The sequence below is a fragment of the Oncorhynchus kisutch genome, linkage group LG19, assembly GCF_002021735.2.
Source record: "Oncorhynchus kisutch isolate 150728-3 linkage group LG19, Okis_V2, whole genome shotgun sequence".
In the NCBI taxonomy this organism is placed as follows: Eukaryota; Metazoa; Chordata; class Actinopteri; order Salmoniformes; family Salmonidae; genus Oncorhynchus; species Oncorhynchus kisutch.
The window spans coordinates 29,065,298-29,081,215 of record NC_034192.2 but is presented as its reverse complement, the minus strand read 5'-3'; the positions used below and the strand labels follow the sequence as shown (position 1 = coordinate 29,081,215).

General features: G+C 41.8%; 1 protein-coding gene across 3 annotated transcripts in view; it reads left to right on the top strand.

Annotated features, from left to right (window-relative positions):
- Positions 1-10,617: 10,617 nt before the first annotated feature.
- The window catches only part of LOC109864813 (alpha-1B adrenergic receptor), a 41,849-nt gene continuing 36,548 nt past the window's right edge, over positions 10,618-15,918 (top strand). Inside the window, exons 1-2 of one of the 3 annotated variants that reach the window (XR_004204231.1) lie at positions 10,810-14,363; positions 14,635-14,913. Coding sequence is in view for 2 of the 3 variants with exons in the window: in XM_020452775.2 (XP_020308364.1) it covers positions 11,060-12,002 (943 nt within the window). In the remaining variant the exon portion in view is untranslated. Of the gene's footprint in view, positions 14,364-14,634; positions 14,914-15,918 lie in introns of those variants that run through there. The other 2 variants (XM_020452775.2, XM_020452776.2) reach the window with 2 other exon arrangements.

Here is a 15,918-nt window from a genome sequence, read left to right as displayed (position 1 = left end):
AGTGCCTGACCTCACTAATGTGCTTGTGGCTGAATGGAAGCAAGTCCCCGAAGCAAATTTCCCAGAAGAGGGGAAGCTGTTATAGTAGAAAAGTGGGGACCAACTCCATATTAATGCCCGTGATATTGAAATTAGGTTTTCGACGAGCAGGTGTCCACATACTTTCGGCCATGTAGTGTATCTCTGAAGATGGTGGGGTAGAACGTAGGTCATTACTTGGATCTTACAACTCTGCACACCTCATTGTGTTTCTCAATCAAATTGAGCAGGCCTGTCATGGTGAAGAGGTCATTTATGTCATTGTGTGGGACAATGTCAGATTCCAACATGCAGAGGTGGATCAGGCTTGGTTTCGGGTCCATCCCCGATTCGTGACCCTATTCCAACCTGCCCCCATACTCTCCTTTCCTCAACCATATTGAGGACTTTTGTTCAGCATGGAGGTCCGAGGTGTACGATCGTCATCCCCATGAGCGTGCCACCCACCTTCTGGCCATGTGTAAGGCATGCGACGACATGAATGCAGACCAATGTCAAGCTTGGATTCCCCATGCCAAAAGGTTTTTCCCGCAGTGCATGAACAATGACAACATTCACTGTGAAATGGATGATAATTTAAGGCCAAATGCTCAAGACAGCATATAGTACTGCAGCATATTACTTTAAGCACTTCTCAGGGTGATTTGAAACACGTATCTTGCACTGGATTAATAACTGATAAGTTGAAATGACTCAATTGAAAAGATATCATTAGGTTGTGTCTTGGCGGGTTAAACCAATGTTCTCATTACGTTTCACAATAAACAAATATTTTTTGAATCAATGGTTGTGTGGTGAGAGATGTTTAAATCCAAATGAATACACAATGACAGGTTTTGAATGAAAGACTGGCTGCATTACAAATGTGACCAGTTTGGAGTTTTGTACTGAGAGTTGTGAAAATGTACCACGTACTTGTGAAAATGTACCACGTACTTGTGAAAATGTACCACGTACTTGTGAAAATGTACCACGTACTTGTGAAAATGTACTACGTACTTGTGAAAATGTACCACGTACTTGTGACAATGTACCACGTACTTGTGAAAATGTACCACGTACTTGTGAAAATGTACCGCGGACTTGTGAAAATGTACCACGTACTTGTGAAAATGTACCACGTACTTGTGAAAATAATACCAAAGCACAAAAAAAATAATACAAGCCACAAAAAATGTGCTGTAATCTCTGGAGGAAAGAAGAGGGTGTGTGTGTGTGTGTGCCTGTCTGAGTGTATGATTCTGTGTGTGTGCGTGAAGGGTTATTTTCTACTGCTCTTTTTAGTTCTGTGCCTTTTAATATTTTAAGAAGAAATGATGCTTGAATATAGAATTTTAAAAGCATCTTATTTTAAATGAAGTGCACTTTAATATAGACCACATGGAGAATTCAATAAATCTTATTTTAATATGAATAAAGTCTTGCTCAAGTGCCAAAATGCAGCATTTTCATGTCCCTCCATCAAGCCTGTGTCACTTCTGGGAAGAGCAACCCGCATCAACCCACTTCATCTCAAAAAATGTCCAAGTTTTACCATCATTTATATTATTAATCACATTATTATTTATATTCATGTGATTAGTGGTGCATTTTCTATCAGTCATTTTAAGGTCAACCCTGTTATGCAAACAATTGACCCATTTCAAATAATGGACCACTTCATAAAGTGAAATGATTGACAGCAGGTGACATCGTTTGGGTCCTCCGAACAGCATGGTGGAAAAAGGAAGTTAGACTTCTCTCTCTTTTGGTCTATTTATACTTGTTTTTATCATCTTTGACTGAGGTGGTCGAGCTCAACACCAACCCTGTTCACTCAATTAATGTCAGGAAAACTTGAATTTGATTTCACTTTCATTATCTATGGAACATATCTATAATTCCTAATTTCATGAACACCATGTGGTCCCATGCTCTTAACCGCATGAGGAGTAATAGCCGATCTTCACCTAAAACCTCAACCCTGTTATCGTCAACCCTGTTAGAGGCCCAATGGTAACTTTATCAGTTTGATATTATATGTGAGTGTATTTGTACAAGGGATACTTGATCAATCAGTAAATGTTGGATTTATCTCATATAATAGTTAGGCAGTTACATAAGTGAGATGTTCGACGAGCAGTTGTCCACGTGCTTTTGATCATGTAGTGTATCTAGTAATTAATGTATCTTAAATGTACATACTGTTGTTCTTTTGCCATTTGCATGGGTATTTACTGTGCTCAAGCATAATTATGTCTAATTATGTCTAGAGGAAATGGAAATGCTCCACTGACGAGAAAGAAGTTAGTTTTTTTCCATATTGTAATTTGTCATGTGTTTTGAAGTTTGTGTCTCAGAGCTTCATGTTTTGTGTGTCATGTCCGTGTGTAAATGGGAATCCACATGGATTCTGCTTATGTTCTGTTTTTACATGTCTAATGGTTAACTCTATGTTGATCCAGCTCTGTACATTCACATGGGCTCAGACTTCATTCGTCTTACACATGTCTAATAATTAACCCCATGTTGATTCTGTTTCACTACTTCTGGGAAAACAGTATAGATACTGGAAATTCACCAGCTGACTGGAAATTCTCTAACAATGTTTGTCCTTCTTGAAGGTTCTCCCATCTCCACAGAGGAACTCTGGACCTCTGTCAGAGTGACCATCGGGTTCTTGGTCACCACCCTGACCAAGGCCCTCCTCCTCCGATTGCTCAGTTTGGCCGGGCGACCAGCTCTAGGAATAGTCTTGGTGGTTCTAAACTTCTTCCACTTAAGAATGATGGAGGCCACTGTGTTATTGGGTATTTCAATGCTCTAGACATGTTTTGGTACCCTTCCCCAGATCTGTGCCTCGACACAATCCTGTCTCGGAGCTCTACGGACCATTTCTTCGACCTCATGACTTGGTTTTTGTTCTGACATGCACTGTCAACTGTGGGATCTTATATAGACAGGTGTGTGCCTTTCCAAATCATGTCCAATAAATTGAATTTACCACAGGTGGACTAGAATCAAGTTGTAGAAACATCTCAAGGGGGATCAATGGAAACTAGATGCACATGAGCTCAATTTCGAGTTTTATAGCAAAGGATCCGAATACTTACGTAAATAAGGTATTTCTGTTTTTTATTTGTAATGAAAAAAACAACTGTTTTCACTTTTTCATTATGGGGTATTGTGTGTAGATTGATGAGGGACATTCTTTGTTTAATCCATTTTAGAATAAGGCTGTAACGTAACAAAATGTGGAAGAACGAAAGGGTCTGAATACTTTCCGAAAGCATTGAATATTCAAACCTGTATTTTGAGAGTCTGTAACCAGTAACTGAAAGGTTGGTGGATCGAATCCCTGAGGTGATAAGGTAAAAAAAATCTGGCGTTCTGCTCCTGAACAAGGCAGTTAACCCCACTGTTCCTAGGCCTTCATTGTAAATAAGAATTTGTTCTTAACTGACTTGCCTAGTTAAATAAAAATTCACCGGGAACCACCTTTCACTATTAATAAACTGGACACTATTTTGCACCTACTACTTACTGCCCTTAAGGCTGCTCCAACATCCGTTCCCTGCGACACAGATCCAATAACAGGGAATGGTGCTTGTTGTCTTCATCCGCTCTTTTTGTTTCTGGAGGCTGCAAGTGACTTTCACTTCCTCTCCATCTCTGGGGCAGCAGGGTCAATCAAGTAGGCGTGATTAGCACAAAGACACACCTGGCCCAGAAGGCCAGCCCAAGGCGGTTCAGGGTTCAACCTCCTTTTTTGTTGTCTTCATCCGCTCTTTTTATTTCTGGAGGCTGCAAGTGACTTTCACTTCCTCTCCATCTCTGGGGCAGCAGGGTCAATCAAGTAGGCGTGATTAGCACAAAGACACACCTGGCCCAGAAGGCCAGCCCAAGGCAGTTCAGGGCTCAACTTCCTTGTTTTTGTTCTAAGTGAAAACACTACACAAGAAGTGGGACGGCATAGGCTCGCCCAAGACCTGCGGATTTCTACTTTATTATTATGCTTTAATAGTTGTATTGTTCTTAGTTTAAATTTGTGTTGCTGTTCCTGTCCATTAGTTCTGTATTTTGACATGTTCTCTGTTTTATGTGGACACCAGGAAGAGTAGCTGCTGCATCTTCAACGGCTAATGGGGTTCAGAATAAAAATCACAAATTCATGGTAGAGATTGTTAATCATAGTTAACAAAATATTAAATGTACTACCACCTTACCATGACTCTGTTCTCTGTCTATGGAAAATGACCTCTTCATCTTAGACAAACTTTATATTGGTTTATAGCGGTCAATATGCTACATTCTTGATGTGTGTCTATGAGAAAGGGGAAAGGGATAAACCTAGTCAATTGTACAACTAAATGCATTCTCCAGAAATGTGTCTTGCGCATTTAACCTAACCCCCATTCCAGAAGGAATGTAGCTGCAGTATGGTATGGGGATGTTTTCAGTAAACACAGTGTCATTGAACCTGGCCTATTTTATAGAGCACATAGCACACAGTTATGGACCATGAAGTCAGAACTCTAATCACCATGACCCAACAGATAATAGATAAAAGCCCCACTCTCAGAAAGCCATGAAGTCAATAATCTAATGACTTCGAGCTAAAGCATTCAGCTCAGCAGCCTGCTGTGAGCGGATTGTGTGCCTGCCAGACGTAGCCCTTCGTCCATCAACCCCTCTTCTCCAGCCATGAGCCAGCCCAGGCACATGCAGGCATTCACCCTGATAGGCATGCAAACCTGTACCCCCTGATGGCTGTGGTCCATCACATTTACAACACACAGAGAGGCTTACTCTCAGGGAGCAAACTGGGCCTTTAGCAAATTTGAGTGGCTGGGCCTCCCTTTCACTCCTGCCCCCCCCCCCCCCCCCCCCCCCCCCCCCCCCCTCAAGTATAAATGGTGCTTCAGAAAGTGCCAGCCTTGCATTCTGATTCTGGAGCAGAAAGAGGCAGAAATCTCCCAGTGGCCAGAGTGTTTCATGTTGATGTTGGGTAGTGAATAGCCGGTGGCATGATATACATATATAACATATGTACGTATATAACTGTATGGGCTGTGACTGTCACCGCGTGGGCTGCCGTGATACCTTATCCCCGATGGACAGAGAGAAGGCGGGAGAGGAGGAGAGAGGAACATTGCGTGTGTGTTTGTGTGTATCAGCGAGACACAGAAGGACAGTCAGGCAGAAGAATAGGCAGGGAGACCAGGGTTTCACAGTATCTCTCTTTCTCTTTTGGTCATCGGAGCTGAATGTTATCCAAGCCCCATTACCAATAACAAAGCTATTCATCCATATTCCTCAGCAGCCAAAACACTACGGAGTCCTTTCAGCCCTCTCTGGCACAGTGGCAAGAAAACAACATGATTTAACTTATTTCCCTGGTCAACCTCCCTACATTATTCTTAGCCTCAGATTCCCTAAAGCCATGATGAAATCAATAGGACAAGGCTGTCTTTAATTTCATCCAAGGCACTGGTCCCAGCTAACCCTCCACTCAGCAGCAGGTCCCACAGTTGTTTTCAACACATCTTCACAGCGGTCATCAACAGTTCAGTACTAGTGGACTCTTGGAAACCAAAAACCAAAAATTCAAGTAGTTCTAATTGTTAAATAGCCATATAATCTTAGATAAACTCTGTGAAAGACAAAATGAGCAAATGAGAGAGTTGGAAAAAGGGACAAAGAGAGCGAGACAGACAGACAGACAGACGGGAGTAATTATTGTCTCCCTGAAGTGTGCATGCTGAGCAGACAGAGAAGTCAGAGATGATGGTATTCCCTCTGTTCTGAAAAGTGGCAACAACAGGGCCTCTGGGAGGAAGTTCATGTGGAGCTGTTAAGGTGATGAGAACATCCTGTCTGCACCCAAATGGTACCGCATTCCCTTTATAGTGCACTACTTTTGACTGAGGCGTATAGGGCTTTGGTCAAAAGTAATGCACTATAAAGGGTGCCATTTGGAACGTAGCCTCTGTTAATGTGAGAAGGTCTTAACTGCTAATCTTGGAACAGAAACCTGAGACGCCTCTCTGGACTTTAAAACGCATAAAACACCTGTGATTGACAGGTCCAGAATCGATATTAAACTGGCGAACTAGGGAAAGATTAACGTCAATACGTTAAGAGAGCATTGGCTTGGTGCCTATTGTCATAGCCGTTTTTCTTTCCTTATCTCCTTTCCTACATGACCACCGATCCTGTCGGGGATAGGTTAGGATAAGTAGAAAGCCCCGATAATCCCTGAAGACGTTTTAGATCTCTAATCAGGAAACAAAAGAGTACAAGGTTAAAGAACTACAGTATATAATACTGCTGACATACACTGCTGTTCAAAAGTTGAAGGCAATATAATACCAGAATGGTAAACCAACCCAGCAGAGATAGAAACTCTGTAATGGTATTATTATATAGTATCTCCAGGGGTACTTACACATTCATCAGAATAGCCATGAAAATGCAATAGCAGTGTTGACTAAGCTGAACACCTACAGACCGACCACATTAACCAAATGAAATATCAGCATTCTAGCATTATGAAGAGGGGAAATGTGTTCTATTCAGTGAGGACCATAACATTTTAGCTGAAATACATATTGTATAACTGTCTCTGTAAATGGTGTTACAGCTATTCCATCTCATACCAGTGCTCTATTGCTAGGGAGGTACAGTTGAGGTTGGAAGTTTACATACACTTAGGTTGGAGTCATTAAAACTTGTTTATCAACCACTCCACCAATTTCTTGTCAACCAACTATAGTTTTGGCAAGTCGGTTAGGACATCTACTTTGTGCATGACACAAGTCATTTTTCCAACAATTGTTTACAGACAGATTATTTCACTTATAATTCACTGTATCACAATTCCAGTGGGTCAGAAGTTGACTGTGTCTTTAAACAGCTTGGAAAATTCCAGAAAATGATGTCATGGCTTTAGAAGCTTCTGATAGGCTAATTGACATCATTTGAGTCAATTAGAGGTGTACCTGTGGATGTATTTCAAGGCCTACCTCCAAACTCTGCCTCTTTGCTTGACATCAAGTGAAAATCAAAAGAATCATCCAAGACCTCAGAAAGAAAATGGTGGATCTCCACAAGTTCACAAGTCTGATTCATCCTTTCGATTAATCCTGGAAGAAACAGGCACAAAAGTATCTATATCCACAGTAAAACGAGTCCTATATCGACATAACTTGAAAGTCCGCTCAGCAAGGAAGAAGCCCCTGCTCCAAAACCGCCATAAAAAAGCCAGACTACGGTTTGCAACTGCACATGGAGACAATGATAGTACTTTTTGGATAAATGTCCTCTGGCCTGATGAAACAAAATTAGAACTGTTTGGCCATAATGACCATCGTTATGTTTGGAGGAAAAAGGGGGAGGCTTGCAAGCCGAAGAACACCATCCCAACTGTGAAGCACGGGGGTGGCAGCATCATGTTGTGGGGGTGCTTTGCTGCAGGAGGCACTGGTACACTTCACAAAATAGATGGCATCATGAGGACGAAAGATGATGTGGATATATTGAAGCAACATCTCAAGATATCAGTCAGGAAGTTAAAGCTTGGTTGCAAATGGGTCTTCCAAATGGACAATGACCCAAAGGGTACTTCCAAAATTGTGGCAAAATGGCTTAAGGACAACAAAGTCAAGGTATTGGAATGTCCATCACAAAGCCCTGGCCTCAATCCAAAATAAAATTTGGGAGCAGAACTGAAAAAGCGTGTGCGAGCAAGGAGGCCTACACACCTGACTCAGTTACAAATCAAATCAAATCAAATGTATTTATTTATATAGCCCTTCGTACATCAGCTGATATCTCAAAGTGCTGTACAGAAACCCAGCCTAAAACCCCAAACAGCAAGCAATGCAGGTGTAGAAGCACGGTGGCTAGGAAAAACTCCCTAGAAAGGCCAAAACCTAGGAAGAAACCTAGAGAGGAACCAGGCTATGTGGGGTGGCCAGTCCTCTTCTGGCTGTGCCGGGTGGAGATTATAACAGAACATGGCCAAGATGTTCGAATGTTCATAAATGACCAGCATGGTCGTATAATAATAATAAGGCAGAACAGTTGAAACTGGAGCAGCAGCACGGTCAGATGGACTGGGGACAGCAAGGAGTCATCATGTCAGGTAGTCCTGGGGCATGGTCCTAGGGCTCAGGTCCTCCGAGAGAGAGAAAAAAAGAGAGAATTAGAGAGAGCATATGTGGGGTGGCCAGTCCTCTTCTGGCTGTGCCAGGTGGAGATTATAACAGAACATGGCCAAGATGTTCAAATGTTCATAAATGATCAGCATGTTCGAATAATAAGAAGGCAGAACAGTTGAAACTGGAGCAGCAGCACGGCCAGGTGGACTGGGGACAGCAAGGAGTCATCATGTCAGGTAATCCTGGGGCATGGTCCTAGGGCTCAGGTCCTCCGAGAGAGAGAAGGAGAGAATTAGAGAACGCACACTTAGATTCACACAGGACACCGAATAGGACAGGAGAAGTACTCCAGATATAACAAACTGACCCTAGCCCCCCGACACATAAACTACTGCAGCATAAATACTGGAGGCTGAGACCAGTTACACCAGCTCTGTCAGGAGGAATGGGCCAAAATTCACCCAACTTTTTGTGGGAAGCTTATGGAAGGCTACCAAAACGTTTGACCCAAGTTAAACAATTTAAAGGCAATGCTACCAAATACTAATTGAGTGCATGTAAACTTCTGACCCACTGGGAATGTGATGAAAGAAATAAAAGCTGAAAAAAATAATTCTCTCTACTATTATTCTGACATTTCACATTCTTAAAATAATGTGGTGATCCTAACTGACCTAAAACATGGATAATTTACTAGGATTAAATGTCAGGAATTGTGAAAAACAGAGTTTAAATGTATTTGGCTAAGGTGTATGTAAACTTCCGACCTCAACTGTATCTGATATTGGCAGAACGCTTAAATTCTTGTTCATCTAACTGCAATGTCCAATTTACAGTAGCTATTACAGTGAAAGAATACCATGCTATTGTTTGAGGAGAGTGCACAATTTTTAAAATGAAAAGTTATTAATAAACAAATTAGGCACATTTGGGCAGTCTTGATCGAAAATTTTGAACATAAATGCAATGGTTCATCGGATCAGTCTAAAGCTTCGCACATACACTGCTGCCGTTTAGTGGCCAAAATCTAAATTGCACCTGGGCTGGAATAATGCATTATGGCCATTCTCTTGTATTTCAAAGATGATGGTTCCTAAAAAAATACAAAAGAACAGTTGTTTTTTTCTTTGTATTATCTTTTACCAGATCTGTTGTGTTAGATTATCCTACATTCCGTTCACATTTCCACAAACCTCAAAGTGTTTCCTTTAAAATGTTACCAAGAATATGCATATCCTTGCATTATGCCACCCTAGAGCCTAATGCATCACCAGTTTGAAAAATAAATGTAGCTTCTGTTACTGATGAGCAAGGATACCAATCAGTCTTGATGGGATTAATTTTTACATCTATGCATTGCATACATGTATTCTATGGTTTCAAACACAGGCCAAATTCCGAAACTGATCCTCTTCAACTCTTGACAATGTTTCCGCTCCATTTAACTAAATGACAGATCAAGAGGCACATGCAGTGCTCTATTAAACCCTTATTAAAAAGTTCATCTTTGGAGGAAATATGTGACATTTTCCTCCCTTGTTCTCACCTGAGGCACTTTCCACTTGGCAACGCTCAGTGTTCTAAAGCAGACAAACCTTCACTTTTTTTAATGCCCAAAATATTAAATCTAGCGTGATGCCAAGTGGAAAGTCTACCAACCACTAAAATCCAGTTTAGGATATGTAGTGATAGACTTTTAGATGATTTATTTCTGAACATTGTTCATATTACCTGAATATTGTGGAGTTTCTTGGCAGATAGAGATATTGAGGGAATAATCCCTACTGAAAACATAGATGGATCCCAAGACAAATTTGAACTAAACCATTTTTAGATCAGAAAGCTATTCCCCACAAAATGGTCTGTCGACAACACATAAGACGCATGGACATGATAATGTCCTGAGTGATTTGTTCGAAAAAACTATTTGACAAAAATAGGGATTTGTTGCATAACAGTATCTCCTCTCATTAACGCCCATTCTGGACATAAAGGCATAATTGGTTGTTTTTAGGTTGACCCTTGAATGAAAGCTTACTCGTGTTTTATATCCTCTACTCATATTGGGCCAAATTTGTGAATGAATTTAAGCCTACCCACCCAAAAGGAAATTAAAAAGTATGTGTTAATACTGAGAGGGAACCGCCAGAGCAGAGCTTGAACCAGCAACCCTGTAATTATGGTGCAAATGCACTGCCACCTGCCATGAAACTTCAGACGTCTTGGCAGAGGCAGTAAGTACACAGTCACATAAGGAGGTTGCTGTATATATAGCATCTCTCTCTATATTTTTACCAGGTCATTTGGTCATTATCCGAAGTGGTGGAGGTCAACCCTGAAAAGTTTAATGCATAAACCTTGCCACAAAACCAACAAAGAAATCCATGCGTTTTCTGCGGTGCCAGAGCCATTTTCCTAGTGCGTTATTCTTGAGCTATACATTTTTGTTTGCCAGTATATCTGCCAATTCATACAGTCAAACTGTGTTTAGGAGAGAGCCTCTGTAGCCTATACAGCATTGCGCGCAGATCAGTGAGGTTTGACAGGAGCAAAAAGAGGGACGACTGCCCGCCCCCTCCGTACTTTTCAAGCAGACAGTTAAGGGGGAAAACAGAGAAACAAAGAGAAAGCGAGACTGTACTGCAAGTGGACGGATGTGACAAAACCATTATCATACAATTTCATCCAATTGGTTTCATAATTGAAAACGCACCGGTTTGCAAATGGAATTTTAATCCTTGATAACTTCTCCACTAATCATGTAGCCTAACAACACATGGCCGAATTTAGTAAATGTATTTTGGCATGGTGTTGCTCGTTTTCGTGTGCTACAGCTCCATGTGATTAGAAACCTGCTATGGAGGACCTCTTTAGTCAAAATGAATCTGACCACTGACGATGCGACTCATTTATGGGGAAATTATTCCTTATTGGAACAATACGACGCGACAGTGGGGACACCGTGGTTGTCAGAGTCGCCTGGTGAGGTGGACCTTACCCGTGCCATCCCGCTCGGCTTCGTCCTGGGGGCTTTCATCGTGTTCGCCATTGTGGGCAACATCCTCGTCATTCTGGCGGTGATGACCAATAGGCACCTGCGGACCCCGACCAACTACTTCATTATAAACCTGGCCATCGCTGACCTGCTGCTGGGCACCACAGTGCTGCCGGTGTCTGCCACCCTGGAGATTCTTAACTACTGGGTGTTCGGCCGGATCTTCTGTGACATCTGGGCGGCAGTGGATGTTTTGTGCTGCACGGCGTCCATCATGAGCCTGTGCGTAATTTCTATCGACCGTTACATCGGGGTGAGCCATCCGCTGCAGTACCCGAGCATAGTGACCGAGAAGCGGGCACTGCTGGCCATGCTTGGGGTGTGGGTGCTCTCGGTGGTCATATCCATTGGACCCCTTCTCGGGTGGAAGCAGCCGCCGTTGCCGGACAACACTGTGTGCCTCATCACCGAGGAACCGTTTTACGCACTATTTTCCTCCCTCGGTTCCTTCTATATACCACTGGTGGTTATCTTGTCCATGTATTTTAGGGTTTATGTAGTCGCCAAACGGACCACCAAGAACTTGGAGGCCGGGGTGATGAGGGAGAGGATGAACACGAGTGAGCTCACGCTCAGGATCCACAAGGGATCTCAGGTGCAGGATGACAGTAGCAGCACTGGGAAGGGCCGTGCAAATCAGGCAAGGAGCTCCCTGACGGTGAAACTTCTGAAATTCTCCCGGGAGAAGAAAGCAGCTAAAACGTTGGGAGTCGTGGTTGGCATGTTTACGCTTTGTTGGCTGCCGTTCTTCCTTGCGTTACCCATTGGTAGGTATATATATATTATATATTTTAAACATATTTTATTGACACCTTTCCAAACGAATATCCAATACACAGCAGGCCAGCAGTTTTAATGAAATACTATAATAAACCTAATAATATGCTAATATAGCCAACAATTAAAACAACGCTCAATATGTGATAAGACACATTATAAAATATTATGGTAAATTATTGTACATGTTGGTGCCATATCCAATTTAACAAGCCATAATAGGCACAAACCATAATCTACCCACACCCAAAACAGAATAGTGGTGCAGGGGGTGCTGGAGGCAAAATGCAAAACTGGAGAAAGTCTCAGTGCACTTTCAGTCAGATGCAAATGTATTTTATTTACCAACTGTTGAAAAGTGTCTGAGAAGCTTTTTCATTAATATCTGGAAGTAAATCTAAGTGGTCCTTCAGTTCCATAAATTCCATCTCCAGACAGTGGCATATATATGATAATATTCACCCACTGAATTACTGCCCTGATTTATCAGCATGATGCTGTGTGTTAGGTGGGGTCCAGTAGGGGCTGGTGGAGGCCTGTAGGGGCTTGTTGGGGCTGGTGGAGTCTGGTAGGGTCTATGGGGGCCTGTAGGGGCCAAAACCAGACTTCACTGACTGATAGCAGTAAAGAGCCCACTACCACCGTCACGGCTGTAGAGAAAACATCTCAGAGGAAATTAAACAAAATATGTTGTGGAGAGGGGACTCGTGCTGCTGGGCACGTTGTGGTGAGGGACAGAGCAGTGCAGACCGACGAGGGAGGCTAAGAAAACATGCCTCTTTATTTACTGCTGTTGTTTTCAGAGTAGAGCTCGCTGTCAATCCCGTTCTCTTGGGCCTCTCTCTAAGAGGTCTGGTCCAGTATGGTACTGTATTAGTTACCTCTTATAACCCACGATAAACCAAAAAGCACTTCAATTCCGTATAGATGCATTGGCTTGGGACAGTTGTGAAGGCATGCACTAAACCAAATCATGCAGATCTTCCTTAGAAAGTATGTAGAGCACCTGAATTGTGAATGAGTTTGTACTTATCCATAGTGTTTTTTTTTTTAAATCAAATTGAATGATATTTGGTGGAAACCAGTTCAAAGTAGAGTGACCCAAAGTTGAAAAAGGACTGTAGTTGGTACTGTACATTGAGAAAGTTTGATCATAAAGTTACTGATCCCCTCCCCCCCGTGTCAAAGACTTGGATTTAGGAGGCAAGCCATTGTCAAGGATTTACTTCCGGCTTTATGCAACATCACATAAAGCCGGAAATGTAATACGGCAATGGTAGCTTCTTATCTGAACTGATTTCAATATGTACCACCTTAAAACCGTCATCTCATGTGCCCCTACCCCTTGCTTTGGCTTTGTTTACAAACCTTAAGCTAGCTACTAGTAGCTAGCTCAAGCAGAAGGTACGACCAAAGATACTGCTAACCTTTCATCTGTGGTATGACTGTTAGCTACAGTAGCAAGCTACTTACCAGCATGCTGGCAAAAGCACACTGTGTCGTAACTAGTGTAAAATGAGTGTAAAATGAACCTTACATAGTGTAACATTAACCTTAAACTATTTCCCAAAGAGTGAAGACATCCAACAGCAGTGGTTGCTTTTCATTTCTTATCTTAGCGAGATGACTGAAAATTACGGTCATGGCACGCGTGTGCAGTGCACATTTCGAGTGAAGTTGCTTTATCAATTTGGGGAGAACATTCGATGGGTCTTGCCAGGAAGCTAATCCTGAAGACAGATGCATCATTGACAGTGGATCTGGCAAGCACGGACCATAATGTAAGTATCAGAGTTTGATGAGTGTGACACAGTAGCCAACATTTTGGGTGGGTTCACGTTAGATAATGCAACTGTGGCTGTGACTGCTTTGACTTGTGAACTGTATATTTTCTGTAACAAACCTGATAGTCACCATATGATTTTTGTTCCTTCATCCCTAATACTCCAACATTGAGTCTTAGAGCTGCCAGCACACAGCTGACACAAAAGAATGTTGTCCACAAAAGGGGTTGTGTGTGTGTCTTTGTGTACTATTTGTAATTTACCCCTGAAAATCATATTTTGCCATTCCATTGTGTTTAATTTTTATTTTTTAATTACAGTTGATGTAGCTTGTGTCATTGGGACTAATCATGATGATGAGGGGGAATATTATTTCCCTTTCCATCTCCTTTTGTCTTTCCAATTTCATCAAGCTGTAATGATAGACATTTTAGAAAAATCAACATCTCTCTGTCTGCACAGCTTCCCAGGCAACTGCAGCAGGAATGATGTGATACAAAATCATCTTTCCCAAGGCAAAGAAGGGGGGAAATTCTGTGAAGCCTGTGAAGACAGACCCAATATACTGTAAGTCATAGTTATTCATTTCAATTCTGCATCAATTGAGCATTTCAGGCACAAAAAAAGTCAAATTAGAAACATTGAAAAGTTTCACAAAAAGGTACAGAGCCAAATATTGCATATTTAAAATGGAATACATCAAAAATTCCAGGAAACACATTGTAGAATGACTAGATCACTACATCACTGAATTGAAGCATAATCTCAGAACAGTAAATAAAAGGAATTAAATTCACTTCCCACTTAACTAACATTTCCCCTTTCAAAAATATTACAGGCTATGTTGACAGGCTCCTGGATCTCCTCTTCAACGAGATCACCCTTGATAAAAACACAACAAAACACTCTCGCTCACGGCCAGTTGTGATACAGCCCGGGATCAAACCAGGGTCTGTAATGACGCCTCTGGCACTGCAATGCAGTGCCTTAGATCACTGCGCCACTTGGGATTTACTTTGTTTATTTTTTTTATTCAAGCATTCAGACGGGAGATGAGTGTTACAAATTGTATAAATAAATGGGTCCTGGGACACTGTATTGCGGCCGGGTGACAATATTAGGCTTATGGCTGAAGTTTTGTATTTTTATGTCAAATTATTTCTCACCTTTATTTCTCATGATTGTTCATGTTGCTCAATATTTTGGCCATGCTGGCCTATCGTAAAATATTTAAATAAATGTCTGATGAATATACTCAATTACGAACATATTGTCATTTCTAATGCTAATTGTCCGGTACACTTATTGTATGCTGTTTTCGTGTACATTCCGTTATATCTAAGCTTCTAAGGTGATTCAGGCTTTACAACATCTTGTGAAGAAGTGTATCAGTTAACTGTATTCTGTAATTAGTTACAAAATAATCCAAATGTTTGTCTGATATCCAACAGTCCATGAACAGCTCTGTTTACCATGAGAGCATTTTGCAGATAAAATGGGTTGAGGCATGCTATTTAGGCTCAGAATGACATGTGGCCCGTTGTTTACCTTCTTACCTGGCAATGACCACAAGGGCATTTCACAGAGCTCAGTTAAGGTGAGCTCATAAATATAAGCTCCCCGCTAACTCAGCCTGTTCTTTCAGGCTTCCTGATAGTTAGAGATGAGAAAAAAGGTCAAATGTATTTTAATAGCATAAAAATATTATGGGTGATGTTTTGGTCATTCAAAGGCTATTTTTACTTGGGAAATAGGATGACTGTGTGGGACCTTTAAGTTGTTTACAGCAGCCATGTGGGAACGTGCTTGGTGACAGGCCAAGTTCTTAGGCCTCCCCTCGCCACTACACACACACGCGTGCACCATATACAAACACACACACAGGAACATACTGTACGCAGGCAGGCGCAACCTCACACACACACATTCTCTATCTCTATAAGTCCAGGATATTATTATGAATTTGCATAGTATGTATTCCTATCTGGGATGAGGTCGCTGGTCACCGAGCAAGGTCGGACAGCAGGAGATTCCTCCAATCGCTCCATGGAACGTTAAATTAGACAGCAGAAGCATGGAACTCTAGGAACATTCTGGGGTTGTATTCCGTTGATCGTCAGGG